General features: G+C 41.6%; 1 protein-coding gene across 20 annotated transcripts in view; it reads right to left on the reverse strand.

Moving 5' to 3' along the window:
- The window catches only part of LOC146350469 (WASH complex subunit 2C-like), an 86842-nt gene that overhangs the window by 50299 nt on the left and 15319 nt on the right, over positions 1-21224 (reverse strand). For 5 of the 20 annotated variants that reach the window (XM_084845064.1, XM_084845056.1, XM_084845061.1 and 2 more), the window contains exons 4-14: positions 17503-17673; positions 14423-14516; positions 13189-13241; positions 12914-12961; positions 10125-10223; positions 9578-9662; positions 8568-8627; positions 7826-7935; positions 6291-6363; positions 4266-4322; positions 1796-1954 (exon numbers count right to left, since the gene is read on the reverse strand). In XM_084845064.1, the coding sequence (XP_084701190.1) occupies positions 1796-1954; positions 4266-4322; positions 6291-6363; positions 7826-7935; positions 8568-8627; positions 9578-9662; positions 10125-10223; positions 12914-12961; positions 13189-13241; positions 14423-14516; positions 17503-17673 (1009 nt within the window). Of the gene's footprint in view, positions 1-1795; positions 1955-4265; positions 4323-6290; positions 6364-7825; positions 7936-8567; positions 8628-9577; positions 9663-10124; positions 10242-12913; positions 12962-13188; positions 13242-14422; positions 14517-17502; positions 17674-21224 lie in introns of all 20 variants that reach the window. The other 15 variants (XM_084845060.1, XM_084845053.1, XM_084845058.1 and 12 more) reach the window with 5 other exon arrangements.

Consider the following 21224-nt stretch of genomic DNA (forward strand, 5'->3'; position numbering starts at 1 on the left):
CGATTTCTTTGCATTGTTCATTTAAGAAGGCCTTCTTGTCTCTCCTTGCTATTCTCTGGAACTCTGCATTCAGTTGGATATATCTTCCCCTTTCTCCCTTGCTTTTCGCTTCTCTTCTTTCCTCAGCTACATGTAAAGCCTCATCAGACAGCCACTTTGCTTTCTTGCATTTCTTTTTCTTTGGGATGGATTGAGTTGCTGCCTCCTGAACAATGTTACGGACCTCCGTCCATAGCTCCTCAGGCACTCTGTCTATCAGGTCTAATCCCTTAAATCTATTCCTCACCTCCACTGTATATTCATAAGGGATATGATTTAGGTCATACCTGAATGGTTTAGTGGTTTTCCCTACGTTCTTCAATTTAAGCCGAAATTTTGCAATAAGAAGCTCATGATCTGAGCCACAGTCAGCTCCAGGTCTTGTTTTTACTGACTATATAGAGCTTCTCCATCTTTGGCTGCAAAGGACATAATCAATCTGATTTCAATATTGACCATCTGGTGATGTCCATGTGTAGAGTCGCCTCTTGTGCTGTTGGAAAAGAGTGTTTGTTATGATCAGCGTGTTCTCTTGGCAAAACGCTATTAGTCTTTGTCCTGCTTCATTTTGTACACCAAGGCCATGCTTGCCTGTTACCCCAGTGATTTCTTGACTTCCTACTTTAGCATTCCAATCCCCTGATGAAGAGGACATCTTTTTTTGGTGTTAGTTCTAGAAGGTGTTGTAGGTCTTCATAGGACCGATCAACCTCAGCTTCTTTGGCCTCAGTGGTTGGGGCATAGACTTGAATTACTGTGATGTTGAGTGGTTTGCCTTGGATTCGTACTGAGATCATTCTATTGTTTTTGAGATTGTACCCCAGTACTGCTTTTCCCTCCCTTTTGTTGACTATGAGTGCTACTCCATTTCTTCTAAGGGATTCTTGCCTGCCGTGCAGGGCCACCCAAGACAGACAGGTCATGGCAGAGAGTTCTGACAAAATGTGGTCCACTGGAGAAGGAAATGGCAACCCACTCCAGTATTCTTGCCAAGAAAACCCCATGGAACGTATCACAAGGCTCAAAGATATGATGCCGGAAGATGAGCCCCTCAGGTCGGAAGGTGTCCAATATACTACTGGGGAAGAGCAGAGGGAATTTCCAAGTAGTGCCAGAAAGAGTGAAGCGGCTGGGCCAAAGCCGAAAGGACACTCAGCTGTGGATGTGTCTGGTGGTGAAAAGAAAGTCCGATGCTGTAAAGAACAATATTGTTTAGGAACCTGGAATGTCAGATCAATGAATCAAGGTAAGCTGGAGGTGGTCAAACATGAGATGGCAAGATTGAACATCGACATCTTGGGAATCAGTGAACTAAAATGGACAAGCATGGGCGAATTTAATTCAGGTGACCACAAATCCATGATCACTGCCTAATGTGTCAAGACCCTTTTATCAGCAACTCATTGTACATAAACATTACAGGTGAAGCTTTCCCCATCACTTTACCTTCATGCCAAGAAGTTTCACCTGCTAGATTTCTGCATGTTTAACTACTGTTAAAGCACAGAAGCAGAGCTGTTAAAGAAGTGCCAGTTTTTGATATAAGGAGTGACTTGGGACCATTGAGTGCATTATTAAATAACCACGGGTACTCCAACTCTTCTAACTCCCATTGCTCTAATTAAGACTTCCCCGGCACTTCTACCCCAAGCAAGGTTCTTGAGCAGGAAGAGCAAGATGATGTTCCACAAAAGAGTTATTTGGTAGAAGAGAATGAGCGGAAAAGGAATTCAAGGAATTAAATATAGAACCTTACCTGAAATTGAGCTTTTCTTATTTGATTCAAAATCATCATCATCATCATCAAAGAGGCCAATACTTTCATGTAGTTTGGGGGCTCTATCTGTGATTGGTTCTGTCAGCTTATCCTCTTTCTCCATTAGAAATGAGGAGGAGCTAAACACATCATCACTACCTATAAACAGAGGACAGACATGGTCATCTATTATTTAACTGGAGTTCCTAAAGCTGTCTTGGTTGCAGCCAATTAATTGCTATTTCACTTACAAACCATTTTCCTATCTATCAGATGCAAACATAGGACAAAATAAGGACAGGTTTTGGAATTTGCTTTTTAAATCATTATGGACATTAAGATCTGAAACTGAAGATCAGCAGTGATTAACAAGAAACATTAGCAAGACAAAACATCTTGTTTGGATGAGTTTCAAGAGAACCGTATGAATATAGAAACAACAAATGGGACCGCCAATGAGGTGTTCAAGTGTGGAATGCTCCCTGTTCAAGATTCCAATGGTGGAATTCCATTGCCACTCCTCCCACCCACCTAGTCAGTCAGCATTCTATAGCCACCATACATGATCAGTCCTCACTGGCTCTTTTGGGGTGCCTCCCATTACTTTTTTCTAAAAAAAAATGTTTGTACTTCTGCAAACCTCAGGGTTCCTCCTGGCCTGCTGATACCTCCCTATTGTGCATTGTTAGCGGGGTCAGACAAAACTGGAGAACATCCAAAATAACCCAATACAATGAAGAGGTGAAGTCTTGCAATGTTGAAAAAAATAGTTTTATTCCCTGAAGTAGCCCAATGTGTTTTAGCACCCCCTTGGGTGAACAAAATCACTCTGCAAAAGATATTGGGTTTGGGGCTTCACAAAAAAAATTCTACAAATGACAGAATCCTACTAAAAAAAGAACTTGAATGGATTAAAGGTTAAAAACTCTGACCCCTGGGGGTCTTAATGAAGAACTAGAGTTTCTGCCCCTTTTGTAAAGTTCAGGACTTCTGAGACACTCCCTAAGAATATCATGCATATCCAAAACCTGAAACCTTGAAATTAATCAGAGATAATGCAGATAGAGCTGAAATGTTTCAGTATATATCCATAAGAAGTACTACATATCAAACACGTCACCAGTCACAGGATTTGTCTTGGAGATCTCTGCAGGCACTTTTTCAGAGATCTGTGCAGGCATTTTTAGAAATATCAAGTAAATAAGAACATAAGAAGAGCCCTGCTCCATCAGACCAAGGGTCCATCTAGTCCAGCATTCCGTTCACACAGTGGCCAACCAGCTGTTGACTAGGAACCCACAAGCAGGACACAAGAGCACCCTCCTGCCCATGCTCCCCAGCAACTGGTGTACATAAACTATTTGTATTCTTCAAATAGTCATCACAATGAAGGATTTGCAGTGCTTTCAAGTGTTCAAAGAGCTTCACATACCTTACAGGGTTACAAAATAATGTAGCTCAATATTATTCCTTAAATTGAACTGGCCATTTTTTAGTTTCTTACTAAAACTAAAGCTTCTAATATTATGTGAGAGGGAGAAAAAAGTCTCCCACTTCAGTAAGGAAGACAAACAGTATCAAGTGAATACCATTCTTACAGACACAGCATGTAGAAGTAAGAGGCACCCATGACAATGTTATTTGGACTTGCTAAGTCAACAATAGAAGTTCAAGGCAAGAAGGACCAACTAGGGATGCCTCTCCCAAATACTATTGAAACTTACTGTTTTCAAACTGTGTTTCTTGGAAGCTTATCAAGGGTTCCTCAATGAGCAGATCAGAAAAGAAAGCCTTGAGGATGTAGTGGCTAGGGGTTTGACAGAGACTGGAGGCTGGTAACTCTCTTGCACCCTAACCTACTTCTCCAAGTTGTTTTGGGAATTTGGGGAGAGGGAGACACTACGTATTGTATGCTATCCCGAGTTCCTTGGTAGAAGGGCAGGACAAAAACGTAATCAAGTAAAACGTCAGTGAAAACCATCCTATCCACCACTCCTATTGTCACTATTTTAATTAATACACCACCAAGTCTTACCTTTTATAAATAAAATGTATTCCACCGTTCCCATGCAACCCACAGCCATAAAAGAGCATTGTGCATCCTCTGGGTGCCTTCTTGGTTCATGCAAAGCCCAATAAAGCCCAACAGGCCTGGCCAGTGTTCCATGTAAATTGACTGTGCATCACAGAATATACTACAATGGACAGAAATTCTGTGGCTGTCATGTAAGGTTTATTAAGCAGAAATGTCTGTGTTGAGAAAGTATTCTTGCTGGTAGAAAGTTTCAATGCCAGTTGCTCAAATAAACTAAAGTATCAATGACTGATTGGACTGAACGATCTACAGGTGCCCTAGAGCATGCCCTGGAATCTTGTACAATGCACAGGCAGGAGTCTGTGACAGAGAAGTTGACTTGAAGGTAGAAAGTTTGCAAACCACCATTTTAGATCAACTCTAGATTGCTCATACCTGGAAAGAGAGAAACTGCTCCAGCAGGAACTTTCCTCAGAGCTTTTGATGATGGTTCTAAAGAATATAGAAAAAGTGTCAAATTGAAAACACAAAACATTTATTTCACATAGTTCATTCTGATCAACTATAACCTTGAACACTAGAAGGAGCATGTTTTCCTGTAGAACGTTAATGGCACATGTGTGTGTTGTGTGGGGGAGATCATGGGAAGTGAAGTCTGACACATCTAGCTTCTCCTATTTTCACATTTTCCTTCCCGGCTGACATGACAACCCCTTGCTCCTCCATTCAGAAGCTGCTTCAAATGTGAGGAGGCTAATCTGCCATAGATAAGAATGACATCTGACCTGCACCATGGCTTGATATGCATCGGTCACTAATACAAGGCAGATTTTAGGAGTATTCAGACTCTCCCCCAACCAGTTCAGTGAACTAGAGGAGGGAGCAGGATTGTGTCCACTAGCTACACACATACTGGACTAGATAGGTCTTTGGTCCGATACAGCAAGGGTCTTATGTCCTTATATATACACCCGTGCACGAAGCTTGCATTCAGCAAACACAGATTCACATACTGCGTTGCTACTTAACCCTTCCCTCATCAAATCTAGTAAGAGTGTGTGAACAAGAAACACAGATCCCACACAGCCCATAGCTGCGGGCACAACGTCAATGAGCATTCAAATGCTCATCAGGATTGGCATCCAGGTATGAATGCCGACTATCCATAGTGCAATGCTTTCAACAAGACACGCATTCTGAAGTGCATGCATATTCCTACAGAACTAGTATGTGTAAAACCCTTTTAAAAGTGCACTTAGAACTAGACTGAGGTGAGAGTCTGAAAAATAGACTGTTCTGTTTGTTAAACAGCAATTTATCATCTGAATTATACTCAGTTCAATGTATATAAATTGTATACATACTGTTGATTCTTTTTTAAATATATGTGTGTTACACTGTGCAGAAATGCAATGTTTTATTCTTGTGTGAATTTTACATTTGGCGAAAGCTACAAATAAAGCAGAAGATTCCAAATTCAATCTTTTCTAAGGATCAGGTCTACATCAGTCTCAAATTTCAGCTTTCTGGACTATATGGCAGTATTGCAACAATCAGACATTGCAATAACTGAATCACTCAGATGACAATTTGGCTATTTTGAAGGATGTGAAACAACATTGCTATAAGGGGCCATGATAGGATAGAGGCTCAGGCTACTTAAGGGTCATCACTAGCACCTCAAATTGAGCCCAAAGCAAATAACAAGCCAGTTAAATTTTTACTGTGGAAATGGCTGTGTGTGCAAGAAAGATGACTAAGTAAAACTGATGATGTGCAAATCATGGAAAGAATATTTGTATTATAAGTTTATACAGTGCAATCCTATGCTTGTTTAGACACGCACAAAAGTCCTACAACTCCCAGCATGCCCCAGCTAGCCATGTGGACTGGGGTATGCTGGAAGTTGTAGGACTTTTTTCTGACTAAACATGTATAGGGTTGTGCCCTATGTTTCTCAAAGAACAGTTTCTCACTGAACAAAAGATAAATGCTGCCCCAGCAGTGACTGGCTTTTGGATGCTAACACATTTTGGGAAGAGTGAATTGGAGAAAACCAGAATTTCTACTTTCAATACACCATCGGAGTTTTCTGTTAGAAGAACTATCTGACTCACAACCTATAAATATAATTGGCTATTTTTCCTCACTGACCAGTACACCAATGAAAACCCATTAATTCAAGAAGTGAAACAATCTTTTAACAATATCAGTTATCAAGAGTTTGTTATCAAAGTTTGTATCCAATACCGGGGATGACATTTTCATAAATGAAAGCTTTTTCTCACAACCATGAGTGCAAGAAAAGTTATATTCAAGACTAAAGCCGCAGCTCCCTGGATTCTCTGGACACATCATACACTCCAATATGCACATGCCCAGCATTCCTGATTAACACTGGTCTATTACTCATAGGAAACCTTCACAGTTCAGTCTGTTCCAAGTTCCAAAAATCCTCACCATCATTTATTGGGACCTGTGCTTCTCTTTCTACCACATCTTCCTCTTTTGGCAATTCAGCAAAAAGATCACTCTGGTTGGAAAGAAAGGTTAATGGTAGTATTTGTGATCAATTACCACATGAGTGAAAGGGACCAAGTGCTGAAAACTAAAAATAATGTAAGACCAAATAAAGGTGACTTTTCATAAATATACTTCATGACATGTACCATGTTGTTATTTATGTTTCTGGCTATTAATTAGGCTTCCAAAGATGAATAATATTTGGACAGTAACAATTTTAATTTAGTTGGCACTACTAGCTGCAGATCGCAACTTGAAAGATTTAGACACATTGCCTTATTCCTGCATACAATACAGGATGAGAAGTCATCCACAGTAACTTCAGGATTAGGTTATCAAACCGTGGGATGAGATGCTTGAGGAGGCCAAGACACCCAAGGGCATAAGGTGCAATTGTCTGGGGAAGCCAAGACAATGTCTGAAGTGCTGGGATCATAGGAGTGATCTGCCAATGCTAGAAGGCAAGCAACTGTTAGAACTGCTCACTTCTCCTACATATTTCCCCACCTTCATCCCAAGAAGGAAATCTGCAAGCATGAACTAAAAGGAAGAGCTGCTCAATTCAGTGCCTAAGGTTGGGGTGCACAACCCACAGCCCCCATGACCCCCACAGCCAAAATTACCACCTAATTTGCTGTTGCCGTTGGCAAAAACACTCTAGGAATCAGCACTTAAGAGGCCCTGCTTCCAGGAGGATGCTCTAGGAACCAGCATTCAGGGAGCCTGTTTCCCAGAGGAACTCCAGGAACTAGCACTCAGAGGGAGAATGAGTGTGTGCATGTTTGGGATGGGGGAAAACGCTCTGTGTGTGTGCATGCGTGTTCAGAAGCACACACTTGTGTGTATGTATGGCCCTGATCCCCCAACCAACACTGCACATGGCCCTTGGGGCAGAAAAGGTTGTGCATGCCTGGTCTAAGGCAACCAAGGATGCCCTGTTACCCCAGGATCATCTGCTTTTCTTCTTATCAGCACAGCAGAAAATGTCTGCCTGTGTAGCTGGAGCAACTCTACCCACCAGTTGATAAAACAAAACATGAACCAACTAAGCACTGTATGAGGACTTGGGCTTATGAAGCTATTACACAACCTCAGTCATCTAATGTGTTTGAAGAATGCAAAGAAACAGGATAGGCTACATCTACATTGTCTTGAAGCTGGACTGCAGTCAACTGTCATCTTATATCTTCCCCAGGACCCTAGCCCTGTTCTGTCTTATATAATGAAGTTGCAGTAGAAATGCCTACATCAGCTGAAAAAAATAGTGCAGCATGAGAGACTTGAGGAATATCAGTGGATTCTGGCTAGGGAAGTCACATCTAAACACAGCAAATACAACAGAATTAACTGACTTTCAGATAATGTTATCTTGTCACCAGTAGTTGAGACACTGTGGCAGGTATCACTATCTATTATCGGCTTTGAGCTCTTTTAGCCTAGTTCTAGCCTAGGAATCTGAATCAGATACTAACCTCTTCATCATCAAAGAGTCCTGCCCCACCACTAAAGAGGCCCTCTTTAGAACCAAATGGTGAGAAGTCTGCATCAGTCAACTTGGGGGGCTTAAAGATATCTTCATCATCTGAGAAGAGATAATATATGCATGAATGTCCTTTCAAAGGAGCTAGAAAAAGGTCAGTTATGAGCTACTCAGTCACCTACCCCAAACACAAGCTTGAGGCAATTCTACTGATACACTTATCCTATCTGAGGCCCCTGAAGACTCAAATTTCCTATCCCTTGATATTCAACAGTAGAATAGAGCAATGGAGCTATAGGAGTTGTGAATGTATAGTCCAATGGGTAGACTAACTAGAACTCAAGGCTCAAATCCCATTTCATTTGATGTACTGAGCAGTCTTGGGTGTCAAGCTCTTTTGTAGCTCATAAATTTCCCATATGTGCAATGGGAGGAAACGGACTTTAAATTCAATAAAGCAAGTCTTCACTTACAGGAAAGTCTTTAAAGCTAGAAACAGCTGACAAAGACTGGGGTCACAATAAGACAAGCAAGCAAGTATTGCACAAACATCTCCATATACCTTCTTATCTTCAGACAGTAAAAAAGACAAAGGAGGAAGCTTCCAAGCCACAGTAGTATTCACTAAGCCCAAGGACATTAAGACATTTAGAATAGAATTGACTCAGCGGTGCCCTTATCACTTCCCCCTCCAGCCTCTCAAACAAACTTAGCACATAAAAAAGAACACCTACCATCCGATGGAACACTAATTTCTTCCTTGTCAGTCACTGTTGTCTTATTTTTCGTATCTGCTAATGGTTCAAATAGAAACGTTTAATATGTGACTAGTGTTACCTCCTCACCACTGCATATTTTATGAAAGCACTTAACATGCAACAACAAATAGAAAGCTACATTTGGCCACCTTTAAAAATAACTAAGGATGCAATCCTATGCCTGTTTAGACAGAAAAAAGTCCTGGCAGGGGAATGCTGGGAGTTGTAGAACTTTATTTCTGTCTAAACATGCATAGGATTGCACCCTAAATAACAAAGAGGAAAAACTTTCTCCAGTCTGGATGACATTCATCACTCTATGGCTGTGTCTTTGGCCTAGTACCCCATCAAAAGTAGCCTTCCTTCTCTACAATATAAGCATCAAATCTGACTGCCTCAAGTTATATGATACAAAATGTCCTCTTTGCCCCTTTCCTTAGGGACTGTCTCAATGGCTTCCAGTTGTTATGCTTTCATGTTACATTTCTCTGGAATCCCAGCAAGAGTGCCCAGAGTCAAGTTCCCATTTAGATGCTAGATCATTCAAGTTTTTTTTCCTACTGAGGCCAGTTAATCCGAAACTAATTAATCCAAAACCAGCCCAGAAGTACTTGGGTAGAAGGTCAGATTTACTTCAAGTTCTTACACTGTTAGGGCCCACTTTTAAACAAAAAATAATCTATACACGTGTTAAGAATGTAACCTTCTAGTTCTCTTTGGGAAAAGAGCAATGTTCATAATGGAAACAGTTCACCCTAATGGAGAATTACCCATCTCCTTCTTTGTATCTTGAAGTTTGAGCATACTTAATGAACTCTATCTGACAAAAGCTACTAACATTCTTTGAACACCAGTCGAAGGATGTAAAAAGCCAGGCTGTACTATACAAAGCAAAAGTATCTTTCCTAGCCCCAGTAGGAATTGTTTCTTGCATGCACAGGCCTCAACACTGTCGAAGAAGAAAAAAGGTCTGAGAAGCAGCTCACACAATTGTTCTTCTTGTTTACATAGCACGTCCCCTTTGATACGAGCTGCAAGTTCATCTGTAAATGATGCGGGCCCTTTCTTTTTCTGAAGTGTTCATGTGGGGATAAATGGGAAAGAAAAGACAAATACAGTTAAATTTTAATTAGCTTACCAGCCTTTGTTCAAAAGGTGCTATGAAAAATAGCTTTATTTCTCAGAGAACTATTAAAATTTCAAGTTATGAAAATAGAAGAATAGGAGAGAATAAAAGCAACACCCCAAACAACAGGGCAGGTAGCTAACTTTTTTTCTTTTTTACTATCTGGGGATGAAATACATGTAAAAAAGGAAAACTTGTAGATTTAAGGATCTCCAAAAGGGTAAAATAAGGTTTAAGACCTCTCTCATTTTGGCCAACTGAAAGGCATCAGGAAGTTCATACTCTTTGGTGAACATTGAGCAGGGTATTCCATCAACTTTGGACAAGATTAAAACAGCAAGAAAAGCTTTGCTTTGAACAGTTTTCCTGGATGAAACTAGTAGTCATGTAAAATAGCAGTTCCTTACCAGCTTTGCATTTTCTTCCAAATCACCTTCTTCTTCTTCTTCCCCTCTTTCAGAATCACCAAAAATATCTTCATCTTCATCACTCAACAATGCGGTTCTCTGAAAAAGTGGTAAATACTACACTTCATGCTGCAGTGCAGTTGAGACAGATATGTGGATTGTAGGAAGCTATATTTAGCCAGCTTTAGATTTACTGTCAGGGAGTATGTTCTCTTCCTGGCAACAGGAGCATCCGACCTGGATATTCCAGGTTTTATGATAGGTATAGTATTTTTCTTCCCAAGTGCTCTCATATTCTATTTCCCTGAAAGCCTCTCAAAGGCATATCTTGTCAGTAAGAGTGCCTGAAGTCAAGCTCCCATTCAGTTGCTAAACCACATCGGTTCAAGTTTCTTTCTGCTAAAGTCAGTTCATCCAAACCCATGCAGTAGCATTTTGGCTAAACATTAGGAATGTGAAGAAACTGACTCTTTGTGAGATAAAGTTTAATATGTTCAGCTGTTATGTTTTGTTACAATTGAAGATGAAGGAGTTAACAGTAGTAAGGGAAATATGTCCCTTTGTAAGGAAGGATACATTGTAAATATAGTGTGCTGGTGGAGTTGCAGTTACTGTTACCATTGAGAGGGGAATATGAGACCAGGAAGTCTGGATCAAAACTGGTACTATCTGTTTGGAGGATAGCTAAATATTCCAAAGATCCCAAGTTTGAAAAGAGGTGGTGTGATAGAATGCTGGCCATGCTAAAGCTGGCTGGCTGGAGGGTTCTGCCAGGACCAAATATAAGGAGCTGTTGAGGAGAGAGTTTGCCTGGAGGAGGGTTGTCTGAGGGAGATTGTCTGAGATTGTCACTAGGGAAGTGTAGCAATTGAAAAGTGTCTTCAGGAGAGGATGAGTGCCTGAGCAAGAGAGCATCACAACAACAACTAGACTTCCCTCCCACATACTACCTCTTAGGAGGCACTGTGAGGAGTGGATCTTGGCATATGACATATGCACAGTTAAAAGCTCCCTTGGTAGCAGCCCTTGCAAGTAGGCCAGAACAATTAGGAGATGCTATTTAGTATCCAACTCTAACACCATAAATAGATAAGGTAAGGATCCACAAACATCATGAGTCAGTAGGAAGGAGTACCCTTTCTCTTTTGTCAGGCCTATTCATTTTGGTATCTCCCATGCTAAGAAGTCATGTGCCCTGAAAGCAATCATAGGGGTTTGGCTTTGGCCAAAGGAAGAAAATGTGGCACAGCATACTCTACCCTGAAGCCATGAGCTGAGGTTTGAAATTACAAAACACACTCAGCTGATCCCTGCACACAAATGCTCCATGAAGGCTCCTCCTCCCTCAACTGATGGATCATGGCTCAGTGCCAGAGCACATGCTTTACATGCAGAAGGTCCCAGGTTCAATCCCTGGTATCTCCAGGTAGGGCTGGAAAAACTCCTGCCTGAAACACTGGAGAGCTGCTCCCAGTTGGTCTCACCAATACTGGGCTAGATAGAGCTATGGCAGCTTCCTGTGTTCCTGACTCTCACCACCACCAGCCATTCCAGCAGGCTGTCCTGAGGGAGATGAGAGTGAGCAACAGGGCTATTCCACTAGCCCTGCGGAAAGGCTTAATTTTTTCTTCTTTCCTCCCCAGTCCATTTTTTATGTGTTTTGTCTTTTTATATTGTAAGCCTGCAGGCAGGGACTGTCTTATTTTACCAATTATATGTAAGACGCTTTGGGAGCCTTTTTGCCTTAAGAGTGGGATAAAAATACTTTAAATGAAATAAAAATAATAAAATCCATTGCGGGGCTTATTTTAAGCTGAGGGGACCAACCCAGTAAATAAGGCAAGGGTATGCACACCACTGGAAGTGATTCCCTTCTGCCCTGCCTGACCTCTCAAATTCCTGGCCCTGGCTGCTATAGAAGACACTAATGGAGGGCAGGGGTGTGGGGGAGAGAAGTAGATGCAACCTACACCGATTCCCTCCACCCAACAAGGAGTACACACACGCACACACACACACACCATGAATTACACACAAACACAGGTGGGGGAAAGAAACTCTCCCTTTCTCCAGCCCCAGCATTCACTCTCATCCATTTTATGGTCAGTTTAGGTAAAGCTTTTCCAGAAAACAGTATGAAATTTAAAATTGAGCTATTTAACCAGTGGGCTTATCTCTATACATGACTTAAATCTGTTGGCGAATGTTAGATTCTTTATACTATCTGGATCTTACATTATGTGTTTGATAGTCGCTGTTTTGGTTTAACTTACAAATCTTTTTTTTTAATGAGGTTGAAGCAAACAATGAATTAGCATGGAATCTGAATACACATACAGAATGATTATACAGAACTGGAAATAGGGAAAAAGACTGAACTGCAGAAGAATGCTTAAAGAAGGTTTGGGTGGATATGACAATGGTTCTGTTCACATACTATATAAAAATATGGGAAGTATTCATTCATAAAACTTTTAAAGAATTTTTTCCCATCAGTTTTATTTTTGAGCAAAAGATGTAGTGCCAAGTTTGATCCATTAATGATACCTATTTTGTGCTTTTTTATCTTGAAGTTTAATAAAATTGCTGTATAACAGGATTCATATTTTGAGTCTAAAAAGTAAGTTAGAAAGGTTATTAGGTACCAGATACACTGTGATAAGGCCATTTGTATTCTCATGCCATTGTTAGAGCCCTAATACTCAGCTCCATGGTCTACTCCCTACCATCTTTGCACAGGTACCTTTGGATAAAGGTATAGTAGAACGCAGACAGAGTACATTTCTTACCCGTTTCTGGTCTTCCTCACTAACATTCTCTAATTCTTCTTCCAAATCCTGAAAGGCAAAAGCGGTTTCTTAAGAGAACCTGTGCCCAGCAGTACTTAAGCTCAGTATTCTGAATGTTCAGTATTTTATCTATATCATCTTTCCACAGCCCACACCAACAACAGAGTGTGGTGCCCCACAACATAATGCATAAATTCCTACAATTTCCCAGAAGCCTTACAATGTTATATTTTAAAACTAACAAAAAATGCTCAAGAGAAAATTAGTCTTCTTACTTCTTTTCCTTCACTGTCAATCATGCTGCCGCGATCACTGTCGACTGAACCTTCTGTTCCATGGAGAAAGAGAAAATTAATTCAGACAAGACTTATGCATATATCCTCTTATTCAGTATATTTCAAATGGCATTTTCCAAGTCACAATTATATACACAGGTACGACAGATGCTTATTTCTTGTTGTTGGAAGTTCTGAGCCCCCTCACCCCCATATTTGGCAGATGCCCCTAACATTCCACCTAGTTATGAAACACTATGAAACAGCTAGTACCGAAGTATGCGTATTTTCCTCTTCTCTCCCAATTTGTAAGATTTCTCTTTAATATCATCTTTTTAAGATTAGAAAATTTTAACTGTTTTGAGTGCTTTTGCAAAAAAAGTAATATAGACATTTAGTAAATACACAAACAAACATGCATAGAATCCTCTCTATGCATTGACTAAATCACTCCAGTATTCATTTTCAAGTGCAGTCTTCCAAACAGAAGAGACCAAGTAGTCTCTTAGCTACTTAGCTCCATGGTCTACTCCCTACCATATGTGCAGGATACGAGTGGCAAAAACATGGAAGTATTTCCAGTGGAGGAAAACTATCAGTGGCAGGGATTTCCACAGAAAGATTTCAGCTCAGCGATCTCTGCCCCACAGGTGAAACTACTTTTTTTGTCTCCAAATCCCTCTCTAGAGCAATCCATTTCTGGATCCTTCTTCATAACCCAGTTCCATCTCTGAATAACTGAATGAAAAGAGTTCCATTTTGCAGTAAACAAGAATCATAACAAGTAGTGGAGCAAATGGTTAAAATGGGATTTCTTTTTTCAAAGCACTCAGATGATTGCTAGGATATTAGCAAGAAAAGATGCTCAGGCATGGATAGGAAAACAATCATAAGACTGTCATAACTGAAAAAGATATGGCTTGGGATGCTCAAGCACGTTGAGTAGCTATCTCACACTGATGCCATAATTAAAGTATCACTGAATCAGATGAGGTCACGTAACTACAGCGGCAGAACTTGGTCATCCACAGAGACAATACCACATTTTTGAAAGCACCAAAAGCTAACCTTGGGTTATGAGCTAGTATTCTCAGTCAGTGATGCCACATTTCTCAATTAGTTAGCTTGTTCCAGCAAACCTTCTAACACATGTAGTGATGAACCACTTGGTCCTCCATAAGTCAAAAAAAGTAAATTAGGCTGTATCTATCTAATTATTAACTCCATTACATACCTTCACTGGAGAGTTCACCAAGACCAACATCATCCTGTTCCATGAAAAGTTGGGAGCCAATTAAATATGGCAAAGGCCTATCAATATAAAGATCCTGTAAAAGGGCAAACAAGCATTTTTTTAGATCTCTAATGTCAATGACATTTCAAAGATAAAGCTCCAAAACCATTTAACAATTTGCATAGTCCTGATTTCCAGGTTTGCTATTAGCTACTCACTTCGTTACCAGTGGTGAGTAAACATCACCTCCAGGTGACTAGATGCATGTCATCTGTTACTTCAAGTAAGAATCTTATTCCCCCTTCTAATCTTAAAAAACTAGTAACACTTTCAGCTTAGAAGGAATACAAACCCCCATACACAGTCTCAGACATGCAGTATTGTAGAGGATCTGTGCATAGGATTCTCTTGTTCACACTTCAAGACTTAGAACCTGCTCTGACACTGAACTCTGTCAAAGTACTATGCTTGCTTTCCAATTACCTTGGGCAGACTCCCCTTCCTTCGGAGTCTCAGAGCTACTCCCACAATCCATATGCAGTCTCCATGTGTAGCATGTGTGTGTCTGTATGTAGAGTTAACTGTATGTGAGAGTGTTTAGAAAGGGTGGAATACCTCAGACAAATAGAGCACAGGTAGACAGTGCTGTCCTGATGCTCTTCATGCTTCCATTGCCAATTTTAACACATTGTTGCCAAGTACTTATGGAGGTCTGCTGCACATCACATTCAAAACAGGAAGTTTCTCAAAAATGAGAGATTGGTAAAAAAGAAGTTGAAAGAGAAAGTCAAAAGGGCCAAATCTCTCCAGAAAATTTTGGGGTTACTCAAAACCACAATAACAGAATGCTTACTGCAGGTTAGGAAAAGCACCACCAAATCACCAGTCTGGTTAACAAGTAGTGTCAAAGAAGATATTAGAGAAAAGAATATTTCCTTCAGATTGTTCAAATGAGAACAAAATGGAATGCAAACTTACACACAGGAAACGCATGCAAAGGATAAGAGATACAAAAAAAAAGGACTTTGGGAAGCATCTAACTGGTAACATTCAGAAGAATGATTTAAAATATCTTCATATACATCAGAAGCAGAAAACCAGCTAGGGAGGCAGTTAGTCTGCTGGATGACAAAGGAGGAAAAGGAGTACTAAACAAGACTAAGGAGTTTGCAGAGAAGCAGAACGAACTATTTGTGTCTGTCTTCACTGCAGAAGATGTAGGGTAGATATCCATGCCTGGACTGATATTTTCAGAGAGGGAGTCTGAGCAGCTGAGGCGAACCGTGGTGACAAGACAGGAAGTTCTACACTTCATTGACAAATCACTGTGTCCAGATGGTATCCATCCAAGAGTTCATAAAGAACTCAGATGTGAAATTGCTGATCTTCTAACAAAAATATATGGCATGTCCCTAAAATCGGCCTCTGTACCAGATGTCTGGCCTTGTTGTCCATGCCACAGAGTCCCAACTGGCAACAAAACAGCAACAGGCCTTCTCTGTGGTGGTACCCGCCCACTGTAATAAACTCCACTCTGTGATATATCAGGCACTGACAGTTATGTGCTTTTGACATATATTACTAACTTATTTGTTTACTCTGGCTTTTCCCAACCATTAACTATGTTGTTTCAGCCTTGTGTCACATAGCCTTGTAATATTGTTATTGTTATTTTTATGTTTTATTGTTTAATAATACATTTTTAAAATTATCTTTTAAATGTATAAAGAAATAAAACAAAACAGCAAGCCCCCCAAGGATCTGTAGCGGGATCGGTGCTTTTTAACTTGTTCATAAATTATTTGGCATTAGAAGTGAGGTGGCCATGTCTGCCAATGATACAAAATTATTCAGGATGATAAAAACAAAAAGTGATTGTGAAGAGCTCCAAAAGGATCTGTCCAAACTGTGTGAAAGGGCATTAAAATGGCAAATGGGGCTTAATATAAGCAAGTGTGAAATGACAGATATTGGGGCAAAAAATCCTTGTTTCACATATATGCTGATGGAGACTGAGCTGGTGGTGACTGGCCAGGAAAAGGATCTTGGGATTCTAGTAGATAGCTTGATAAAAATGTTGAACCATGCACAGCTGTTTTGAAAAGGGCAAATTCCATGTTGGAGATCATTAAGAAAGGAATAGAAAATAAAATTACCAATATGATAATACCTTTTTTCCAAAAAGAAACAAGATGAGCCCAAATAATGTACAACCACGACACATAATCAAAGAACATGTTTTCCCACATTGTGCAAATACCTGGGAAAAATAGTATGTAAGATACACCAAAATCAGCAAAACTCTGACCAAGACAGGAACACCAGAGGAGCAGCTAGCATGTTAGCACTCCTCCTGCTTCTGAGTACATGACCTGGGTTTGGCCACCAGGTTTGATTGATCTAACACTGGCAGCTATTTGAGTGAATGTGACAAGTGTGAATGGACTGAAACTAACTGCATTTTATCTAAATAAAGGTGTTCTAAAAATTGCATTCAGATTTTTGAGTCTCAGTCTGTATCTCATTCCATGGTCCCTTTTTTGTAACAAGGAGGAGGAACCTGAACCCAAGCCATTAATTTTGGAAATTGCCACCCGCCACCCCCCACCCCCCACCCCCACCCCACACTGTTGCCCAATGTCTTTGGGGCTCCTAAACCTTCAGTAGCTTTAGAAGCAAGGCTCCAGGGATCAGGATATCAGAGCAGAGTCTTTAGAGAGGTAAGAGCTCAATTTGATGCCCTAATCTTAGAGTTTTAAACAACTGATCTCATTAGGGAGCGGTGGTGGAGACAGTAGATCTGTTGTCCTTTAGTGAACTTTATTTTCAGCTAATTCAGTTTATTACATTTTTATCCAGTCCTTTCACCAAGGACTTTAGGGTGGCAAACATGGTTCCCCTCCCACATTTTATCCTTACAATACTTGTGAGGTGAAGTAGATTGAGAGATAATGACTAGCCCAAGGACACCCAATAAGTTTCATTGCTGAATGGGGAAACAAACCCAGGTCTTCCTGGTCTAAGCCCATCTGCCACGTCACACTGTCTCTCTTTAGTGTAGGCAAGCAAAAGTCCATTACCTTAGGCTCCAGTATTAGTTCTACCCTTTCATTAGTTTCTTCTTCAGAATCTGAATTCCCTGCTTTAATATCCAGCTGTTCAAAGGCACTGTCCAGCACCTGCAGCCCATAATTCACAGCTTCCTGGATTTTTGGAATCAAGTCAGCTTCTTTCTGTTCACGAGTTTTCTCCTTTAGAATCAAAAGAACCACATTCCACAGTTAACTTCCCATTACAGTCAACCTTCTTAAGTCCAATGGAACTGGAGTCTGTTTCCCACCTCCCAGCTGAGCAGAGCAGAGCAGAGCAGAGCAAGCTGCTCCAGCTGGTCCAGGGACTACAGAAGCAGGCAAGCTCCCAGAGAGTGAGCGAACAGAGCGAGCGAACAGGGGAAGAAAACAGGAGTTGGCCAGGGGAGTTGCAGTGGTTGAAGAGACAAAGGAGACAGAGGCTAAGAGGTAAGTGGGCTGCAGGAAGCCCAGGGGGCTGCCCTTTATCCTTCTGATTGGCTGTGAGCTCACCAGGTGCTTCTGAGAACTCCAAATGAATTGGAGGGGTGTGGCCTGAGTACTCCCAGCAGCTGACTGGGCGGGAAGCTTCAGTCTGTTTCCTGCCTCCCAGCTGAGCAGAGCAGAGCAGAGCAGAGCAAGCTGCTCCAGCTGGTCCAGGGACTACAGAAGCAGGCAAGCTCCCAGAGAGCGAGCGACCAGAGCGAGTGAACAGGGGGAGCAAACAGGAGTTGGCCAGAGGAGTTTGGCAGGGGAGGTCAAGGGGGAGGCCCCTAACATATATTTTTTTTTTTTAACTAACTTTTTTCCATTTATTTGTCTTGTAACACACACTTTCACACCAGTGGGACTCTGCTTTTAACCTCTACTGAGTAGAGGAGCAGGCACAGGCTAGTCTAGAACAATCACAAAGCTAGACACAAAAAGGGAAAAGAGGCTATGGAAGGACAAGACTCTCCAGTGGTGGTGACCTGCAAGGTGTGTGCAATGTTTGTTTTCTTGCCTGAGAACAATTTGGTCTACACCTGCAACAAGTGCAAGTTGATCACACTGCTGGAGGAAAAAGTAAGTGGACTGGAGCGGCAACTGTCAACCCTCCGGGGAATAAGAGAACACGAAGAGTTCTTGGACAGAATGGGGGAACTACAGCAGCAAAGGGAAGACCAGAAGCTTGAAGAGCAACAGCAAGATGAGGCAGTGGGAAATGCTGAGGTGAAGAAAAATGGAGTAGAGGATACTCCTTGGAAAAGGGTGACAGTTAGGAGAAGAAGAACTAGAAGCCACTCTGCACCAGTGGAAGCAGTGGAGCTGTGGAACTGATTCCAGGTACTTGCGGATGAGACTGGAGGACAGCCTGCAGAGGAAGAATCACAGGGGAACCTGCATGAGAGTGAGCAAGAGGCTGAAGGTCAGTCAAACAGAGGCGATGAAATCCAGGCCTACAAGAAGAAGAAGAGAAGAGTGGTAGTAGTGGGAGTCTTCTTACTGCATGGGATCGAGACCCAAGTATGTCGCGAAGACCCATGGACTCACCAGGTATGTTGTCTCCCGGGAGGACAGATTAGAGACGTGACTGAAAGGTTGCTTGCACTCATAAAGCCCACTGACAGGTATCCCTTTCTTTTCATCCATGTGGGAACAAATGATACCGCCAAGCAAAGCTACAAAGAGATTCCGTCAAACTTTGAAGCTTTGGGAAGGAAACTCAAGAACTTTGGGGCCCAGATAGTTTTCTCATCCATCCTTCCAGTAGTTAGAAGAGGGATAGAAAGGGAACGAAAAATACTCCGGGTGAATGACTGGCTACGAAGGTGGTGCCGACGAGAGAGATTTGGATTCTGGGACCACAGGCTATACTTCCTGGAAGATGGGCTGTTGGCTAGGGATGGGTTGCACCTCACAAAGGATGGGAAGAATGTGTTTGGCCACAGCATGAAGAACTTCATCAGGAGGGCTTTAAACTGAATCCTACGAGGAAGGGAGATGTAATGTTGGGGGTTACAATGGACGTAGGTGCATGCACTGCAACAGAGAGAACAGCTCTGATAGCACCCAATAATAGTCTTCAGACACATGTAGGAAGAAAGCCAGACTATGAAGCACATGGTCTTCGATGTCTATATACTAATGCCCAGAGTATGGGAAACAAACAGAACGAACTTGAACTCTGAATACAAGAGGGAAATTATGACCTGATAGGTATAACTGAGACTTGGTGGGATGACTCTCATGACTGGAATACAGCAATTGAAGGATATAACTTGTTCAAAAAGAACAGGAGGAACAGAAAGGGAGGTGGGGTTGCACCGTATGTGAAAAATACATATCTCTGCACAGAAATACAGGAGGAGGCGCTTGGTAGCCCCATCGAGAGCATCTGGGTTGAAATAAATGGAGCAAAGAATAAAAGGAACCTGGTGGTCGGAGTCTACTACCGGCCACCCAATCAAGGAGAAGACGAGGATGAAACTTTTGAAAAGCAAATAGCCAATGTTTTAAGGAAGCATGAGGTAGCAGTAATGGGGGACTTCAATTTCCCCGATATTTGTTGGGAGACAAATTCTGCAAAACATGGCCCCTCCAGGAAATTCCTGACTTGTGTGGCGGATAACTTCCTCCTACAGAAAGTAGAGGAAGGAACTAGAGGATTGGCTATCCTTGACTTGATCCTAACCAACAGAGATGACTTAGTGGATAAAGTAGCAATTACAGGAACTCTGGGGGAAAGCGACCATGTTGTACTTGAGTTCTTGGTTCTAAGGGAAGCAAAAGCTGAGCGTAGTCAAACGTGTACCCTGGATTTTAGGAAAGCTGATTTTAATAAACTCAGAACAATGATCAGTAAGGTCCCATGGCAAGTGACGCTAATGAGAAAAGGAGTCCAAGATGGGTGGGAGCTTTTAAAAAGGGAAATTCTCAAGGCACAATCACAAACAATTCCAACAAGAAGAAAAGGTGGAAGACAACAGAAGACGCCTGTGTGGCTTCACAAAAAGCTTAGGGATGACCTGAAAACAAAAAAGGACACATATAGGAAGTGGAAAGAAGGCCAACTAACAAAGGAAGAGTACAGGCAGATAGCACAGAATTGCAGGGATGGCGTCAGGAAGGCTAAAGCTGAGAATGAGCTGAGGTTAGCAAGGGATGTTAAAAACAACAAAAAGGCTTTCTTCAGCTACGTGCACAGTAAAAGGCAGAGGAAAGAAATGGTGGTTCAGCTATTAAATAAGGATGGCAAAACGATAACAGATGACAAAGAAAAGGCAGAGGTGCTCAATTCCTACTTTGGCTCAGTCTTCTCCCAAAAGAGGGTCTATGACCCCCCTGGCAAAGGCAAAGTACAGGCTGAAGGGGCAGGATTGCAGCTTGAGATCAATAGGCATATGGTCAAGGAACACCTAATTACTTTGAATGAGTTCAAATCTCCAGGGACAGATGAACTGCATCCTAGAGTCATAAAGGAACTGACAGAAGAACTCTCAGAACTGCTGTCCATTCTCTTTGAGAAATCATGGAGGACGGGGGAAGTGCCAGATGACTGGAGGAGGGCTAACGTTGTCCCTATCTTCAAAAAGGGTAAAAAGGAGGAACCTGGGAACTACAGACCAGTCAGTCTGACATCCATCCCTGGGAAAATTCTGGAGCAGATTATAAAGCAATCCATCTGGAAGCACCTTGACAACAATGCCGTGATTACTCAAAGCCAACATGGATTTGTCAAAAACAAGTCCTGC

This window comes from Heloderma suspectum, chromosome 3 (genome assembly GCF_057233095.1).
Source record: "Heloderma suspectum isolate Gila_16-S chromosome 3, 16-S_ref, whole genome shotgun sequence".
Taxonomy (NCBI): domain Eukaryota; kingdom Metazoa; phylum Chordata; class Lepidosauria; order Squamata; family Helodermatidae; genus Heloderma; species Heloderma suspectum.